Source organism: Microcaecilia unicolor, chromosome 10 (assembly GCF_901765095.1).
Source record: "Microcaecilia unicolor chromosome 10, aMicUni1.1, whole genome shotgun sequence".
Classification (NCBI taxonomy): Eukaryota; Metazoa; Chordata; class Amphibia; order Gymnophiona; family Siphonopidae; genus Microcaecilia; species Microcaecilia unicolor.
Window position 1 is genome coordinate 17,090,557 of NC_044040.1, and position 19,858 is coordinate 17,110,414.

Consider the following 19,858-nt stretch of genomic DNA (forward strand, 5'->3'; position numbering starts at 1 on the left):
CGCAGGCTTCTGTTTCTGTCAGTCTGACGTCCTGCGTCAGACTCACAGAAGCAGAAGCCTGCGCGGCCACATTGGTGATCTGCAAGGGCCGACTTCTAGTGGAATAGCAACATTCCATGTAGAATCTCAAATAGTAGCAACAGTGGAGGAGTGGCCTAGTGGTTAGGGTGGTGGACTTTGGACTGAGGAACTGAGTTCAATTCCCACTTCAGGCACAGGCAGCTCCTTGTGACTCTGGGCAAGTCACTTAACCCTCCATTGCCCGCTGCATTGAGCCTGCCATGAGTGGGAAAGCACAGGATACAAATGTAATAAAAAATATTATTTACCCCTTAACAATATTGCAGTCAAAGAAGTAAAGTTTTACACAGTTGAAAAATAGCATAAAAATTATATATCAAAAGTGGTGGTGGAGGTTTTTATGATGGAATTAACCGTATGATACAACATTTAAAGTATCTCTGAAGTTTTTTCCTCCTCCTATTCAAATTTCAGTGGTTCAGAGGGGACGGGTGTATTTGTTTGGAGTTACTTGATAGCTAGTCTCTGTGCCTTTATTAGTGTTGAGTTTGACCACTGAATATCAGACCCACATCTTTTCCAAGCTACCTTCCTTCTAATTTCTAGGCTCAGGCTGTGACCTGCCACACAGTGTTACTATGTGTGAGGAACCTGTATCTTGGCTGATGTTTCTCTGCCCTTTCTTATTTCTTGTAGGAAGCTAAAGGAGAAATGGGTGAGAAAGGAGAGAAGGTAAGGAGATCCCTGGCTATGTCTAGCATGTTCATGTCCTGAAATTTGTCCATTCCAACAAAATTCAGTTTATTAAGGAGGTGGTTTCACAAGCTGCAAAGCATACAATTGAAGATGTGGAGACTTGGGGGAAAGGGGTGCCACGTGCAAAAAAAAAAAAAAGAAGATAAAAATTCATACTACAGTGAATGGGGACAGGAAGCCGGCCATCTTGTTTTCCACAGATTTCACTGTCCCTTGGTTCACTGCAGGTTTTGATATTATCAAAGGTATCTGGTGTAAGAGGTTTTGGGAAGCTAAGCATTCCCAAAAGATGCAGCATAGTCTGAAGACAGGCAAGTACTAGGACAAAGACTGAGGGCGAAACCCAGACAAAGCTCTCCTACTTCCTATTGGCTCTTTCTGTCTGCCAGAACCAATCAGCAGCTAGAGGTGGGAAAACATTTTCCCCAACTCCTGCAGTAGCAAAACAAAAAGCGGTGGAGGTGCACAGGAGCAAAAAGCAGGTGACCCTGTTTATGAGAGGGATATATCAAGAGTGCATGGAGAGGTGGGGAAGAGAGGACCAGGCACGAGAGTGTTGTGTGGAGATGGGGAGTGAGAGGAGGGGCAAGAAAGTGAATGAGGTTGAGGACATGGAGAGAATAAAGTGAGGTTGTGTCTGAAAGTGAGGGAGGGGAGGTGATCAAGAGTCGGGACACAGAGAAAAGAAGGGATTGTGTGTGAGAGGGGAAGAAGATCAAGAGCAGGGGGAATGCAATATTGTGATATGTGTGGAGAGAGAGAAAGGAGAGAACAATATAATAAGTGGATAAGGGAGTTGCACAAAAAGGAGAACGCAAGAAACTGTGTGTGGGGTGGGGCAGGGATGGATGGTGAGAGGAGAGAGAGAGAAAAAGGTAAGGAGGAAGGGAGGGAGGCAATGGCATACAGAGGAATTAGCAAGAGATTCTGTATATATATGTGAGCAAGGAGGGAGATCCATGTGTGAGAGTGTGGAGCAGGAGAAGGGAAGCAACAGAAAGACAGTGTTTTGTGAGGGAGGAGACAGGAAGAAAAATGTGTGGGGGATACAGAACAAGAGTCTATTACGTAGGGAATCAGGAGTGGGGATAGAGTAAGAGTGTGAGGGTATGAAAGGGTGAGTGAGAGGGGAGAAGGGATGGAAACGGGGACAAGAGGAGGCAGTAGGAAAATGAGTGGAGACTGAGGAAAGAGCATGGAGGAATGAGACGGGAAAGTAAGAATGGGAAGAGAGAGGTGAGCAATGGGGAGAGGGAGAGTGAAGGTGGGGGTAGGGAAGAAGGGAGGAAGAGAAAGAAGTGAGGGAGGGAGAGAGGCACAAGGATGTCAGCAAATAGAGAAGGAAAATATCCTAGATTGGGAGGGAGGAATGAGTCCAAGATAATAATGTAGAAGAAAGAGATGGAGTGATGGTGAAAGAAGAGCAGATAGGAAAAACAGGAAGAGGAAACAGCAAGTAGAAGGGAACAGACAGAGAAGGAAAGCAAAAAATGCAATTAGTACCTCAAAGCCTGCTGCTAGAAGTTGCGGTGGCCATTTTCAGCAAATGGACGTTGCTTCTGTCTGTAGGATTCTGCTCAACCACCATGGATAAAAAGGTAGACCTGGGGGACCTATGAGGGTGGAAGGTCCTGGACTGGGGCTTACTGGCCTCGGGCGGGGGGATGGGCCTAGTCTTGGACCTACTGACTTTGGGATGAGGGACTGGAGGGGATCTGATCTGGCCTACTGGTTTCCAGGGTAAGGGATGGGGGGATTGGAATGGTTGATAGAACCTACTTACAGTGATGTGGGTCCCAGCTGATATTCATTCTGGACAGTCCTGACAGCTATTCAGCTGGTGATAGATAAGTTTCTTATGTGGGTCCCAGCTAGGACCTGTATAAGTTCTGTGAATTAGCCCTGAATATTCACAGACCTGCCACAACTCCCGCTTTCAGAAGCCAGGATTTCCCGCTGAGTGGCTTTCTCGTCCAGCGGCAGCAAGAAACGTCTTCATAAAGCACCATCTCATGCTGCCGCTGATCCCCCGTGGCAGCAGGAGATGACATTTTATGAAGGTGTTTCTTGCTGTCGCTGGACAGAGAGACCACTCCTTTTTCCGCTGGCCACGAATCAGCTGTGCTGGGGCAGAGCAATGGGCGGAGTTGTGGGTGGAGCTGGGTGGAGCAATAGGTGGAGTGGGTGGGCTGTGGGCGGGTCATAAATCCATGCTGAGTGGGTCGGCCCTCTTGGCAGCTATATATTCAATGCTGGTGCCCGGACATAGCCAGGCATTGAATAACCCGGACAAATTCTGCCCATGGCAGTCAGCATTTAAAAAAACATTAACCACCGTGACTGAATATTGAGCGGTCTGTTTTCCTGAATTTCAGCTGTTTATTGCAATATAAGTATGGACAGATTACTTACAACATGCAAAAGCTGACTTCGGAAGTCTTTCCGCCCTAGGACAATAGTCTGTACTGAAGATTCACGTTTACTGACAAACTGACGCTATTGTAGAGAGGTGGATATGGAATACCTGGCACTGAATATCCCGGGACTAATTCTGTCCACGGCAATCAGGAGGCCAACGATTTTTGTTTTTCTTTAGTTTCCTGTGTCGTTTATGCAAATTTTCATTTTGTTCTGCTTTTTTACATTTTTGTTCGTTTCAGGGGACAATGTCATAAATAGTGATAGCTTACTTATGTGTAGAGTGTGTACTGAAATGGATCCTAAGGAGCTTAGCCGAGATTGGGTGGAAGAGCCGGTGGCGGGAGGCGGGGATGGTGCTGGGCAGACTTATACGGTCTGTGCCAGAGCCGGTGGTTGGGAGGCGGGGATAGTGCTGGGCAGACTTATATGGTCTGTGCCAGAGCCGGTAGTGGGAGGCGGGACTGGTGGTTGGGAGGCGGGGATAGTGCTGGGCAGACTTACACAGTCTGTGCCAGAGCCGGTGGTGGGAGGCGGGGATAGTGCTGGGAGACTTATACGGTCTGTGCCAGAGCCGGTGGCGGGAGGCGGGGCTGGTGGTTGGGAGGCGGGGATAGTGCTGGGCAGACTTACACAGTCTGTGCCAGAGCCGGTGGTGGGAGGCGGGGATAGTGCTGGGGAGACTTATACGGTCTGTGCCAGAGCCGGTGGTGGGAGGCGGGGCTGATGGTTGGGAGGCGGGGATAGTGCTGGGCAGACTTATACGGTCTGTGCCCTGAAAAAGACAGGTACAAATCAAAGTAGGGTATACACAAAAAGTAGCACATATGAGTTTATCTTGTTGGGCAGACTGGATGGACCATGCAGGTGTTTTTCTGCCGTCATCTACTATGTTACTATGGAATTACAACACAAGAAAAAAAAACTAAATTTCTATTTTTTCCTTGTCATTTTGGCTAAAAATGACACAAATGGACATGAGAAATGCCATTAACTTTACCCATTCAACGTATTCACTAGGCACATGCAAAAGTTTAAACAATGAAGGGAGTAGTTCAATCAATTATTTCACTATACTCAGCTTAAGCTGAAGCCTAAAAGCTTAAAGCTAAGTACAAAAATTAAATAGATATTAAGCTTAATGTTTAGCTATGAGAAAAAAAGAAGAAAAAGAAAAAATCCTCAAAAAATTGTAAGTAAATAATAAGGATCGATGAGGATTACGATTAACACCTCTGAGTTGTGCTTGGCTCACTTTAGCCATTAATGGGGTAGTTACGTAGATCTGATGATCCTATTAAAAACTTGAACTAGACCATGCTATTTTGAATATGATATTATTAAGAGGATATTAAAGCTGAGTATAGGGAAATAATTGATTAACTCATGTCATTTCAAACAAATGCACATCCCTATAGGCAATCCTCTGGAAGCATTTCTTCCGGCACACCTCAAAATATCACAAAATAGAACCCCAACGCGTTGTAGGGATACTGTAAAAGCCTGGTGCTGGAAATTGCCGACTGCTCTAGTAATGTGTATTCTTGTGCTCTGTAACCGAGTTCTCTCTGACTTTTCTAGGGAGAACCTGGAGTGGGGTTCCGTGGTCCGAGTGGTCAAGCTGGACCCCCTGGACAAAAGGTGCAGCATATTCCTTTATATAAGAATCAGTCCTGGTGTTCAACTGGAAGGGAATATAAACTCATAAGGAACACAGGGAAATATTTATTCATAGAAATGATTGCAGTGAAGAGAGGTACAGAGTCTTTCATTTTTAGCCCTACATGGCTCAGGTCCTCGTCTCTGCTGCAGTCTTCACCCAGGCAGCGGCACTCATAGGCTGCCTGTGGCCTGCACCGGGACATCCGGTCTGAACCATCCCGCTCCTTCTGATGCAACTTCCTATTTTGTGAAGGGCGGGACAGTTCAGAGAGGAAGTCCTGATGCAGGCCGCAGGCAGCCTATGAGTACTGCTGCCGCTGCCCCGGGTGATGATTTTGCGGTAGCAAGGGGGGGGGGGGAAGACAAGGGTCATGGGGGAGATGGGGAGAACGAGAGAGACACACCCCTTGTAAAACATTCCTGGCTATGCGAGTAGGGCACACGGATTCAGACCCTATCACCTTTAGGAGCTGAAGGCACAAGGGGCTGGTTCAGGGATAATTTGAAATAATTTCAGCTTCATCTTCTGTTCTTATTATAGATGTGCAGTGCTGCTACACAGGCGTTAACTTTATTCCAATCCTTGTATGACAGGGAGAGCCTGGAGAGCCGGGATCCCCAGGCGCTCAGGGAATCCAAGGTATCCGCGGGAACCCAGGTCTTCCTGGATTATTGGGAGAAACAGGTGCCCTAGGTTTGGCCGGACTGCCCGGACAGATGGTAGGTCATAAGCTGTGTGTGCACATACTCCACCCTACATTATTGAGCCTACATTATGAGTGGAGGAGTGGCCTAGTGGTTAGGGTGGTGGATTTTGGTCCTGGGGAACTGAGTTTGATTCTCACCTCAGGCACAGGCAGCTCCTTGTGACTCTGGGCAAGTCACTTAACCCTCCATTGCCCCATGTAAGCCGCATTGAGCCTGCCATGAGTGGGAAAGCGCAGGGTACAAATGTAACAAAAATAAAATAGATACTATTGGAGATTCTACATGGAATGTTGCTACTATTGGAGATTCTACATGGAATGTTGCTATTCCACTAGCAACATTCCGTGTAGAAGGCTGCGCAGGCTTCTGTTTCTGTGAGTCTGACGTCCTGCAAGTACGTGCAGGACGTCAGACTCACAGAAGCAGAAGCCTGCGTGGCCACATTGGTGATCTGCAAGGGCCGACTTCTACATGGAATGAATGTTGCTAGTGGAATAGCAACATTCCATGTAGAATCTCAAATAGCAGCAACAGTGGAGGAGTGGCCTAGTGGTTAGGGTGGTGGACTTTGGTCCTGAGGAACTGAGTTTGATTCCCACTTCAGGCACAGGCAGCTCCTTGTGACTCTGGGCAAGTCACTTAACCCTCCATTGCCCCATGTAAGCCGCATTGAGCCTGCCATGAGTGGGAAAGCGCAGGGTACAAATGTAACAAAAAAGAAAACCTATAACTTCCATCTAAAAAGTCAATAATATTTTATCTACAACTTAAAGGGTAATGAATCTGATATATTGCATTTCTGTGTTAGAACCAAAGTGGTTTGCATATATTATATTCAGGTACTTTGGGCTCACAATCTAAGTTTTGTACCTGGGGCAATGGAGGGTTAAGCAACTCGCCCAGGGTCACAACTTAAAATCCCACTTAACATGCTATATAGTACCTTTTGCTGAGGGTACCCTGAAACTCTGCCTTAATATCATGACCTTGATATTGGACAAGGCTCAACCACAAGGGTGGAGAAACTGGATCCGCTACGAAAAGAGTAATGCAACAACTCTGTTGCACTCTACTCCTCTGATCAACAGGAACTCTTCCAAAAAGCCAAGGAGACGGAGTGTAAAAAAAATATTGTTTTATTGTAGATTAGATGGGGCTCGAGAAGGCACCATGTTTCAGCAACAATGCCCTGCCTCAGGAGTCTGGTCCTCCCCTAACCTAGCCGGTAGCACCGATATTCAGTGGTACTAACCATTTAAGTGCCGCTGAATATCATGTGCTGGATTGGTTGGCAGGATTTAACCCTTTTGCATATTGGGCTGTCCGGTGCACTGTTTTTCTCAGGTGCTCATTAAAAAAGCCTGGAGGGACCTCATTTGAGGTCAAGGTTGTCACTCTTTCACCCAATTGCGTTTATGGGCTTGTAGTTCTAATTTTTCTAGCAAAGGTAGCTGCCGCACGACTAATATTTTGCCAAAGTCGCTATGCCCATATCAGCCCTCTCCTGAAATCGCTTCACTGGCTCCCTATCCATTTCCGTATACAATTCAAGCTCCTCTTATTGACCTATAAGTGCATTCACTCTGCAGCCCCTCACTACCTCTCCACCCTCATCTCTCCCTACACTCCTTCCCAGGAACTCCGTTCACTAGGCAAATCTCTCCTAGTTGCACCCTTCTCCTCCATCGCTAACTCAAGACTCCGCTCCTTCTATCTCGCCGCACCTTATGCCTGGAATAGGCTTCCTGAGCCATTACGTCTAGCTCCATCCCTGGCTGCCTTCAAATCCGGGCTAAAGGCCTACCTGTTTGATGCTGCTTTCGACTCCTGACTTGTCACTTTTATCTTATCCTTGTGTCCTTCTGTCTGTCCTTCCCTTATCCTTATTGATCCTGTCTGTTTGTCCTGATTTAGATTGTAAGCTCTTTTGAGCAGGGACTGTCTTTCTTCATGTTCAATTGTAAAGCACTGCGTACGACTGGTAGCGCTATAGAAGTGATTTATAGTAGTAGTAGAAGCCTGCCCTTGCAGATCAGCAACACGGCCGCGCAGGCTTCTGTTTCTGTGAGTCTGACGTCCTGCAGGACGTCAGACTCACAGAAACAGAAGCCTGCGCGGCCGTGTTGCTGATCTGCAAGGGCAGGCTTCTACATGGAATAGCAACATTAACATTCCATCTAGAATCTCCAATAGTAGCAACATTCCATTTAGAATCATTCCTATGTGTCCTTCTACCCTTATCCTTATTGGTCCTGTCTGTCAGTCCTGATTTAGATTGTAAGCTCTTTTGAGCAGGGACTGTCTTTTCTTCATGTTCAGTTGTGAAGCGCTGTGTACGACTGGTAGCGCTATAGAAGTGATTTATAGTAGTAGTAGTAGTAGTACAGGTCCATAGATGCAATGGGGCAAAAGCAGATTTGGATCAGACTCAGGGCTATGGATTGTTTAGTATTTGTCTCAGGAGCTGTCTTCTGATTCTGCATATGCTTTTTTATTTTGAAGGGAGAACGAGGGAAGAGAGGCCGAAATGGAAACCCTGGACCTCCAGGCCCCCCGGGACTCCCAGGAAAAAAGGTGATCTTTTTACTGTGGCTACGACTGTGTGTCTGGAACTTGTTTGCGTCCCCCTGTCATTGTCTTTCATCCACTGTGCATGAGCAAGATGTGTTCTTCTGAAGTCATCCCTTGCTACTCTTGATGTCGGTGAAATCACTTTTATTAATATAGTTCTTTGATTTCTTTCTTGCTTTTTTGGGGGGGGGGGTGGGGGGGGGGGAGATTTTGGCAGAAAGTCAACCTACAGCATGCAAGGCTGGATGATGCATTCTTGCTGTCTCATGTTTAGCTGCTTCCTTATAGAATTTACCCCATAGCAGTGGCGTAGCAAGGGCGGGGCGGTGGGGGCGGTCCGCCCCGGGTGCACGCTGCTGGAGGGTGCAGAGAGCAGCCGCGCGCCTGTCGGCTCCGCTGGTTCCCTGCTCCCTCTGCCCAGGGAACAGGTTACTTCCTGTTCCGGGGCAGAGGGAGCAGGGTGAGCTGCGCCTTGATATCAGATTTGTAAGCGTTTCTTCAACGATCATGTGCCTGATCTGTTGATTTGTGGTTCATCTTGCAGGGGATGCCCGGAGCACCTGGCGACCGCGGAGACAAGGTTAGATTTTTTTTTAAAACACTTGCTAGATGGTCTCCCGCAATTATCTAACAGTGTGAACGCCAACCTACCCTCTTTTGGGGTGCCTCCTTTCAGGTGCCTTGATACAGTGCTGTGAGAGCTTATTCTATAATGGTTAGGGTTTATTTCGGTTTAATATACCGCCCTTCCTGTGGGCATCACAGGGGGGCTACAACAGGGCCGCCGAGAGAATGGGCCGGGCCCAGGGCAAGGTCGCCCCCGCCGCCCTCCCCGAGGTTGTCATCGTCACCGCCCCCCTCCGTCCACCACCAGGCCGGGCCCCCCCCCCCCCGAATTAAAATCATAGCGCCTCACCTCAACCTCGCTCTGTGTGAAAGAAGTGCAGCAGCGGCAATCTGCAGATCGCCTCCCTTCGGGCCTTCCCTCCCTGTGTCCCGCCCTCGCGCAAGTTACGTCAAATGAGGGCGGGACACAGGGAGGGAAGGCCCGAAGGGAGGCGATCTGCAGACTGCCACTGCTGCGCTTCTTTCACACGGAGCGAGGTTGAGGTGAGGCACTATGATTTTAATTCAGGGGGGCCCGGCACGGTGGTGGACAGAGGGGGGCAGGTGGAGGGGACTGCGGCGCCGGGCCCCCCTTGCAGTCCCAGGCCCGGGGAATCTTGTCCCCCCAGCCCCCCCCTCTCGGCAGCCCTGGTCTACAATCAATATATAAAACCAATACATAAAGGAAAAGTAAAAGGAGCACTTGAACTAATTCGAAAGAAACAATCATGCATACACTCAGAGAGAGAGGAAGAAAAAAAAAAAATAAGGAATTAGGTCTACCTAGAAAGAAAGAAGGTCAGTGGATCCTAACCATCCCGCCACAGGCTGCTGCGACATCACCAAAGGCATCTTGGAAAAGGTGGGTTTCGAGGGCAGAACGGAATTTAGAGTAGGACGATTCCAAGAGTACCTGTGGTGGCAAAGCATTCCACAGGGATGGAGCTAGGCAGAAAAATGCAGCTGGTCTTGTGGAATCAAGCAGGGCATCCCTGGGAGATGGGATGCATAGCCGATGATCATTTAACGATCGGAGCAGCCTTGGAAGAGCGTACGGAATGGACACATTTGGACCGACTACTGAAAACAGTTTGAATGTTGAATGTTGTAGGGTACAAGGGGGATGGGATAATTGGGTGGGGGGAGTTAGGGCTGGGGGGGGGGCGGGGAAGTACTAATGGGGGAGGGGGGAAACTGTTGTAGGGATGGAAACCAGGATGGAGGGTGTGGATCCAGTTAGTGAGATTCTGTAATGAGCTCCGCTCATTCTGCCTCGCCTCACCCTATGCTTGGAACAACCTTCCTGAGCCCTTACGCCAAGCCCCCTCCCTGCCCGTCTTCAAGTCTTTGCTTAAAGCCCACCTCTTCAATGCTGCGTTCGGCACCTAACCCTTACCGTTCAGTGAATCCAGACTGCCCCAATTTGACTGCCCCTATCGGACCGACCGTTCACTTGTCTATTAGATTGTAAGCTCTTTGAGCAGGGACTGTCTCTCTTTGTTAAATTGTACAGCGCTGCGTAACCCTAGTAGCGCTCTAGAAATGTTAAGTAGTAGTAGTAGTAATTAGAGGATGGTCTCTGTATTATATTGTTTGTACTTGAGCAATAAGGGATGTTATAAATATTATAATTTTCAAATTTTTCAATAAAAATTTAAAGTTAAAAAAAAAGGTGAGGGTAAGAATCTTGAACTGAATATGAGAGGCTATTTGGAAGCTAATGATAATGAAAAAAGAGTGGGGTAACGTGATCAAAATGTCTAGAACATTGTTTCCCAAGTCGGTCCTGGAGTACCCCCTTGCCAGTCAGGTTTTCAGGATATCCGCAATGAATATGCATGAAAGAGATTTGCATATAATGGAGGTAGTGTATGCAGATCAATCTCATGCATGTTCATGCACATGTCAGACCTCATAGACCTGCCAACTAGGAACACAAAAGGATCAGCGCGCACATTCTTGAATCTCCACTACCCCAGCTGCAAAGGACTTAAATATAAATCCACCTATGCATCCAGCTTCTCCTACATAAGCGCACAAATATGGAACGCACTACCAAAGGCCATAAAAACAATGCGCGACCTAACGATCTTCCGAAAACTACTGAAAACCAACCTATTCAAGAAGGCATACCATAACGACCCATCCTAATTACTAGAAAACTAGACTTTACCTGAACTATACAATAACAAACTCTTTATTTATTTATTTATTTATTTATTTATTTATTGCATTTGTATCCCACATTATCCCACCTCTTTGCAGGCTCAATGTGGCTTACAATTCAACATGGGTACTGAAAATAGAAGAGAATATACATTTGGTTTTACAGAGGGTTATTTGTTACATGGTGGTGAAATACATGATAGTGTTAAAGCAAAAGACATTATAAGACAATTCTAGAAGTTATAAAGATTATACAGTTACACATGTTGATCTTTGTGATATATCTTGTCGAAGAGTTAGGTTTTCAGTTGTTTACGGAAATTGGTCAGTTCATAGACCGTTTTTAGGTTACGTGGCAACGCGTTCCAGAGTTGCGTGCTCGTGTAGGAAAAGGTAGATGCGTGCATTAATTTGTATTTCAGACCATTACACTTGGGAGGATGAAGATTAAGGAATGTGCGAGAAGATTTTTTTGCGTTCCTGGGTGGTAGATCTATTAGGTCTGACATGTAGGCTGGGGCGTTACCATGGATGATTTTATGGACTAGGGTGCAAAGTTTGAACGTGATGCGTTCTTTTAGTGGGAGCCAGTGTAGTTTTTCTCATAGGGGTTTCGCGCTTTCATATTTTGATGAGCCGAATATTAGTCTGGCTGCCGTGTTCTGGGCTGTCTGCAGTTTTTTTAAGTATTTGCTCTTTGCAGCCAGCGTAGAGTGAGTTACAATAGTCCAGATGACTGAGTACCAGTGATTGTACCAGATTGCGGAAGACACTCCTTGGAAAAAATGGTCTAACTCTTTTTAGTTTCCACATTGAATGACTCCAAGAATTTTTAGGATGTCCGAAACTGGTAGATTTAGCTTCGGTGTGTTGATGGTGGTAAATTTATTCTTGTTGTATTGCGAGGTGAGTACCAGACTTTGGGTTTTCTCTGCGTTAAGTTTCATCTGAAATGCATCTGCCCAGGAATTCATGATATGTAGGCTTTGTGTGATTTCATTGGACTGATTTATATGAGACTGATAACCTTCTCAGCTACTAATGAAAGTTACACAATACACACTACCATTTTGTTTCTCATGCCGGAAATGAACTTTCTATAGTTGATTATCTAACTTTTTTCATAATTCACTCTATCACTCAGGAACTTCAAGGCAATACCACTTGTATTCTTTTGTATCATTTATGTGCCTTAATGCAATACCACTTGTAATTCTCTACCTGGAAATGGCGATCGCCATTATGGCATAATGTAAGCCACATTGAGCCTACAAATTGGTGGGAAAATGTGGGATACAAATGCTACAAATAAATAAATAAATTTACTTTGAATGGGCTGCATCGGCAGTTTGAACCTGAGGCAATGGAAGACGGTTAAATGGCTTGCCCAACGTCGAAAGGAGCTGCCATTGGGATTAGAAATTGGGTTCCCCTGCTTCTCTGCAGACACAGTTCCTAGAGCTGTAAAGTGGGCCTGTTCCACAAATTTTGTATAGCTGATCACTTTAGACCTTCCTTTCTTGTCTTGCTTCCTACGCATTGAAGCAGGCCTGATCTATCCAGGATTAACCCTCACTGTGTGCAAAAACCCTCCTCTCAAAATCAGGCCTGTACAAAATATAAAATTATTTAGTGGGATGGAGGGGTGTTTAGGGTTCGGTGGTGCAATTCTTTTTACAAATTAAGAGATAATCCTAAACTACGGGCAAGCAGTCAGAACTAAGTTTTCCGAAATAAACCAGTTTGAAGTGTATAAAATCACGAGACCTGGTGCACACTGTTTTATCTGTATTTTACAGGGTGAAACTGGGATTGGAGCACCAGGCCTCAGAGGACAGCGAGGTCTCAATGGTGCCAGGGTACGTAATCTTACTTGCTATGAAGTGTTGTTCCCTTTTAAGTTTCCAATTACTTGTTTTATGAGATGTAGCTGGCCCTTGCGATAGATTAAAACTATTCTCAGGTTCAAAAACTTTAGACATCTCTCTCTGAATTTAATTCTGTAAAGGTAAATGAAATAAGCGATGATAGGTGGTGATTTTCATGTCGGCAGGGGGATGGACTTTCCATAACTTTGGGGTCCTTTTACTAAGCTCTCTTCAACAAGGCCTACCACGAGAATTCATAGCCTAACTATAACACTACACCACCCCACACTTACTCTGAATGACGCCTTCTATAACTGTCTGCTTAGTTCTTCTCTGGTATCCTTGTTATCTTTGCAATACCAACTGTATCTTTTACCCTGGAATGGCGATGCCATAACAGGTCTTTGTAAGCCACAATGAGCCTGCAAATAGATGGGAAAATGTGGGCTACAAGTGCAATAAATAAATGAATAAGCTGTGGTAAAAAGTGGTCCATGGTAGTGTAGGCGTGTGTTTTTGGCGTGCGCTGGGCCATTTTTTTTACCAAGACTGGGAAAAAAGCTTTTTTTCAATGGAGGCAATAAATGACTGTACCAGGGGTGTAGCTAAGTGGGGCCACAGGGGCATGGGCCCCTACAGATTATGCCCTGGCCCCCTGTACATTTGACCCCCCACCCCGCCGCATCAGGTACCTTGTTTGCTGGCGGCGGTCCCCAAACCCCGCCAGCTGAAGAGTCCGGCGCCTTTGTTGTGTGATCATCTGTTTCTGACGCCTTACGTCCTGCACCGTGCATGTAGCCCCGTGCAGGACGTAAGGCATCAGAAACAGATGATCACACAACAAAGGTGCGGGAGTTGACCGGCACTGAAGACTCTTCGGCTGGCGGGAATTGGGGACCCCGCCAGCAAACAAGATACCTGATGCGGGGCAGGGGGCGGGTGGGTGGTGGGGGGGTCCAAAGTGGCGGGGCAGCTGGTCAGCATCAGGAGGAGGCGGCTAAACAGTGCCCCCCACCTCGGGCTCTGGCCCCCTCTCCCGCCAAGGTCTAGCTACGCCCCTGGGCCGTACGCTAAAAATGAAAAGCAGTGCAGGGCCATTTACTGCTGAGCTCTTGCCATTTACATATTGGGTGGCAGTAGGGAGTCAGGTGTAATGGTCATGGGCTAATGGGAAAATTTAGCACGTGGCCCTTAATGGGGAAGATAGAAAAATCAGCCGTTTTACCCCAGCAGTAAAAACGGCCTTAGCGTGTGGAAGTGGCTCATATGAGGACAGGCTAAGGCTATTTTTTACCGTAGTTTGGTAAAAGAGTCCCTTAACAAATTAACGATCTGTAAATGTTCTTTAACATCTAACTGTAGAAAATAATCAAACCAATGACATAATGGGGAAATATAATCATTTTGGTGAAGCTGACAAGCACTTCTCCTTTTGTCTCATCGTAGTGGCGTAGCCACGGGGGTTGGGCCGTGGGGGCCTTGAGGGCCTTCCCCCCTCCCAGCTTGGGCTCAGTCCCCGTGAGTAACCTAGTGGTTAGTGTGGTGGACTTTGATCCTGGGGAATCTGGGTTCAATTCCCACTGCAGCTCTTTGTGACTCTGGGCAAGTCACTTAACCCTCCATTTCCACAGGTATAAATAAGTACCTGTATGTACTATGTAAACTACTTTGAATGTAGCTGCAAAAACCTCAGAAAGGCGGTGTATCAAGTCCCATTTCCCTCTCCCTATTTGAGATTCTACATGAAATGTTGCTACTATTGGAGATTCTGTTGCCACTATTTGAGATTCTACATGGAATGTTGCTATTCCACCAGCAACATTCCATGTAGAAGCCTGCCCTTGCAGATCAGCAACGCGGCTGCGCAGGCTTCTGTTTCTGTGAGTCTGACGTCCTGCACGTACGTGCAGGACATTAGCCTCACAGAAATAGAAGCCTGCACGGCCACATTGGTGATCTGCAAGGGCAGGCTTCTACATGGAATGTTGCTAGTGGAGGAGTAGCCTAGTGGTTAGTGCAGTGGACTTTGATCCTGGGGAACTGAGTTCAATTCCCACTGCAGCTCCTTGTGACTCTGGGCAAGTTACTTAATCCTCCATTGCCCCTGGTACAAAATAAGTACCTGTATATATATGTAAACTGCTTTGAATGTAGTTGCAAAAACCTCAGAAAGGCAGTATATCAAGTCCCAGTTCCCTTCCCCATTCCCTTATGACATCACAATATCAGAAGTGAGCCAAGTATCGGGCAATCAAGCCATTGTGACATCACTGATGAGGTTGGCTCTTATTGGTGGAATGAGTGGAGGAGTAGCCTAGTGGTTAGTGCAGTGAACTTTGATCCTGGGGAACTGAGTTCAATTCCCACTGCAGCTCCTTGTGACTCTGGGCAAATCACTTAACCCTCCATTGCCCCTGGTACAAAATAAGTACCTGAATATATGTAAACCGCTTTGAATGTAGTTGCAAAAACCTCAGAAAGGTGGTATATCAAGTCCCATTCCCTTTCCAAAGTACCTGTTGAATGGCTGGCAGAGGTGCCCAATCTCCACCAGCTGATGAGATTTTCTGCCTGGAATTACCCCAGCTCTGCATCAGCAGCAAAGAAGTCAGAGGCTTCCTTTCCAGCCACTGATGCCAGCACACCTCATACGTGTTCAGTTCATGTGCAAACTGGTCATGCACAAGGAGTACCTAGGTTCGGTGGCTGGAAAGGAGGCCACTGATTTCTTCACTGCTGAGGCAGTTACAGGCAGCAAATGTCTTCAGCTAGTAGGGCTTGGACACCTCTACCAGCAAAAGTAATCTTATTAATGTGGTGGGGGCTGGGGGTAGAGGAGGAGAGATAACATGCATGGACTGAATATCACTGCTAACCTAGTAACGCTCAGTTGCACAAGTCTCCGCCCCTGGACTGCCCCAGGGTTAAATGAAGAGTGCAATCTGCCCAGATCTGATCCTACCTGGAATCTCCTTTCAATATCAGTCCCTTTATTCATTGTTATATTAGTAGATTACATTTTTGTTTTATATTGCATTTGTCTATTTTTGCTTCTTTCTTGATTGTTTTTTAGATTATGCTGTAAGCCACCTTGGTGTTCAGTCAAAAACTGGTATATACAGTTTAATAAACTAACTCCAGCTGACTAACTGAGCTCATACCATGCCCTTCTATTCATCAACTTATTTTCTTCCAAAAAGATTTCATTCTTGCACATTATTCACACGTTTGAGGTATTTAATTGTCTCTGCAATATTCAAGGTCTCATTTCATTGGGAACCTGGAGCATAATCTCATATAGCATGGTTTCATTACCTGGTTATTTTTTCTACAGTACTGTGTAGCAGAATTATGCTGAAACTATCTTTTTGTTTTGTTTTTTTAATTTACTGACAGGGTGATCATGGTGTACCAGGATCTCCTGGCCCCACTGGACCACTGGTAAGGACCACTGCAGTGTTTTGATACAGTAAGAATCTCTATACCGAGTGGGGTTTGTAGGGTCCATGGTAAATCTGAAGCATTTCCTGGTCAATATTCAGCCTGTGGCGGTCAGTGATTTTTAAACGCTGACTGCTGTGGGCACGATTAGCCCTGGATATTCAAACTGCACAGGCTACTAGAGCTAAGACTAGCAACAGCCATTTTATGCAAGGAGCCATGACAGACAGAAGGGAGTGGGCCAGGGAGGAAAAAGGTAGGCCTGAGAAACCTATGGGGGTGGGGGGTGGGCCTGGACTAGAGTGTACTATCTTCGGGGGTGGACTGGGAGAGAGGGAGAGGGATCGACAGGGCTGACTGGGCCGGGCCCGGGGCAAGGCCGCCCCCGAGGTTGCCGCTCCCCACCTCCACCACCCCCCCTCCATCTGCCACCGGGCCGGGCCCCCTGCATTGAAATCAAAGCACCTCTCACCTCCGTGTGAAAGCGCTGCAGGAAGCAGCAGATCGCCTCCCTTCGGGCCTCCTTCCCTCCCTGTGTCCCGCCCTCGCGGAAGTTATGTCAGACGAGGGCGGGACACAGGGAGGGAAGGAGGCCCGAAGGGAGGCGATCTGCTGCTGCCTGCAGCGCTTTCACATGGAGGGCACTGTGATTTCCATGCAGGGGGCCCAGCCCGGTGGCAGACGGTCGACAATGGAGGGTGGGTGGGACTGCGGCGCCGGGTCCAGGGAATTTTGTCTCCCCTGCCCCCCCTCTCGGCGGCCCTGGGGATCGAGATTAGGATGGGGGGAGGAGGGGTTCCAGGAATCCCTTAGGCTGGCACATGGGAGTTAGCAGCTGATATTCAGACGGGTGCCCGGTTAGCTCCATGGCTATAGTTAGGACAACGCTTTGCTTCCCTAACTTCAGCCTCTTAAGTAACCGTTCAGGGATAGGTTCGATATATGGCGCCTTAAAAATTGGGGTGAAAAAAAGCGCTATTGTATAAGCTGCACTTAAAGTTAGGCACAGTTTAACAGGGGTCTTAGATTGTGAGCCCACTAGGGACAGAAGATGTACCTGGATGTAATATATGTCTTAGATTGTGAGCCCACTAGGGACAGAAGATGTACCTAGATGTAATATATGTAAACCACTTTGATTGTACCACAGAAAGGCAGTATATGAAATCTATGACCCATAACTATTGGAAAATCCAAATCTAAACTGAGATGGTAGATTTTGCGATAACTGAAATCAGGGCACTGTGTCCTCTATAAGAGTAATCAGATATTGGAAAAATAATCTATGAGAGAGGCCTCCATCACTGGAGCACTGTGGGAAAAGGTCAGACAGATATTTGTCTGAGGATGACATAGGTAGAACAGATTCTGTCTGGGGAAAAAGGAGGTAGATGAAATTATCTTTGGGGTCCCTTCCTGGGCTAACTGCTTCAGTGGAAATGTCCAATTTGTACGTCCTGTAATAACTCAACTTCATTTTGATATTATGAATGTTTTGTACTGTAACCTGCTTTGATTCGAAAGCAGGATATAAATCTCTGAAATAAAATAAATGCGTTTTATGAATGTGCCCTTCACCAGTACACACTAAGTGACAGTTAAATATGATACATTCTTCTGTGATATATTAAGCTACTTGATCTTAGATTCCTTTTTGACATCTGCCCAGTGAATGTTGGTTGAACTGAATCACATCATCAGGCAACGTTAGGACTACAAATCTGTGCTTTAGGGGGAAGATGTCAGAAGAAAACAAGCCTGGATCAGCCCACCCATCAACAATGAAACCAGCTGGGCAGCCTAATCTCAACTGAAATCCAGATGTTCACAACTGTATGCAAAAGTAGATTGTCCATGATATGACAAGGGCACAAGACCCTGCCACCACAATATATGCCTTTCCATCCTCACCAGTTTGGCATACCGCTAACCTTTCATACTCAAAGTGATGACCTCAGCAGTAGTCATATTTTTATAGCACTGGCAGGGGCGTAGCCAGACAACAGATTTGGGTGGGCCAAGGCAAGAAGTGGGTGGTTACTAACCTGCTTATAATCGAACGAGAAAAACGCCCAAGTTCCGACCTAAATCGGGAGATGGACGTTTATCTCCCAAAAACGAATAACGCGGTATAATCGAAAGCCGAACTTGGACGTTTTCAACTGCACTCCATCGCGGAAGCGTACAAAGTTGACGGGGGCATGTCGGAGGCGTGGTGAAGGCGGGACTGGGGCATGGTTATCACCCGAACAGAGATGGGCGCCTTTCGCCGATAATGGAAAAAAAGTATGCGTTTGTAGCTAGAATTTAGGGCACTTTTCCTGGACCCTGTTTTGTCACGAATAAGGCCCCAAAAAGTGCCCTAAATGACCAGATTACCCCCAGAGGGAATCGGGGATGAACTCCCCTGACTCCCCAGTGGTCACTAACCCCCTCCCACCACAAAAAAATGATGTTTCACAACTTTTATTTTCACCATCAAATGTCATACCCACCTCCCTGGCAGCAGTATGCAGGTCCCTGGAGCAGTTGTTAGGGGGTGCAGTGGACTTCAGGCAGGTGGGCCCAGGCCCATCCCCCCCTACCTGTTACAATTGTGCTGCTTAATGCTTATTAGTCGTCCAACCCCCCAAACCCACTGTACCCACATGTAGGTGCCCCCCTTCACCCCTTAGGGCTATAGTAATGGTGTAGACTTGTGGGCAGTGGGTTTTGAGGGGGATTTGGGGGGGGGGCTCAACACACAAGGGAAGGGTGCTATGCACCTGGGAGCTGTTTTACCTTTTTTTTTTCTTAACGTGCCCCCTAGGGTGCCCGGTTGGTGTCCTGGCATGTGAGGGGGACCAGTGCACTACGAATCCTGGCCCCTCCCACGAACAAATGCCTTGGATTTATTCGTTTTTGAAGTGGGCACTTTCATTTTCCATTATCGCTGAAAAACAAAAACGCCCAGCTCAAAAAAAGATAAACGTCCATGTTTTTCGAAAAATACGGTTCGGTCCGCCCCTTCACGGACTCGTTCTCGGAGATAAACGCCCATGGAGATAGGCTTTTCCGTTCGATTATGCCCCTCTGTGTGACCCCTGAGGCAGACGGATCCTTACCGTCAAAACACGGTCCCGTGTCAGGTCTCTACAAATATGGCGCCTTGACTATATTTGATTCTAGAACGGATTTTTAATGTGTGGAAGAACATTGTCTGCCTCCTACTTTTTTTCTTTTTCTCATTCGGAGCCCCCAACGTCTTCCAATTACCTTCAATTAAAAAACAAGGGTTATTGTACAGCAGTGGCGTAGCCACAGGTGGGCCTGGGTGGGCCAGGGCCCACCCACTTTGACTCAGGCCCACTCAAAATTGTGACACTCTTGCTACGGCTGGTGGGTATTCCCAAACCTTGCCAGCTGAAGATTTTCTGTCCTTGGGCAGCCAGCGCTCTTCCAAATGTCAGCCAGCAGCACTTGCCTTGAGCTGACGCTAAGACCGGCCTTTCTGCACATGCTCAGTTTTCACACGTGCAAAAGCACTGAGCATGCATGGCCTGCCAGCAACAGCATCAGTTTGAGGCAAGTGCTGCCGGCTGCCATTTGGAAGAGTGCTCGCTGCTCTAGTAGTAGGGACCCCATATGCTCAAGTATTTAAC

The 19,858-nt window shown here is 47.0% G+C and overlaps 1 protein-coding gene across 1 annotated transcript in view; it reads left to right on the plus strand.

Moving 5' to 3' along the window:
- The window catches only part of LOC115478999 (collagen alpha-1(VII) chain-like), a 309,662-nt gene that overhangs the window by 202,487 nt on the left and 87,317 nt on the right, over nucleotides 1–19,858 (plus strand). Inside the window, exons 70-76 of the mRNA XM_030216704.1 lie at nucleotides 718–753; nucleotides 4,777–4,836; nucleotides 5,452–5,577; nucleotides 8,068–8,139; nucleotides 8,681–8,716; nucleotides 12,708–12,767; nucleotides 16,173–16,217. Coding sequence (XP_030072564.1) covers nucleotides 718–753; nucleotides 4,777–4,836; nucleotides 5,452–5,577; nucleotides 8,068–8,139; nucleotides 8,681–8,716; nucleotides 12,708–12,767; nucleotides 16,173–16,217 — 435 coding nt within the window. The remainder of the gene's footprint in view (nucleotides 1–717; nucleotides 754–4,776; nucleotides 4,837–5,451; nucleotides 5,578–8,067; nucleotides 8,140–8,680; nucleotides 8,717–12,707; nucleotides 12,768–16,172; nucleotides 16,218–19,858) is intronic.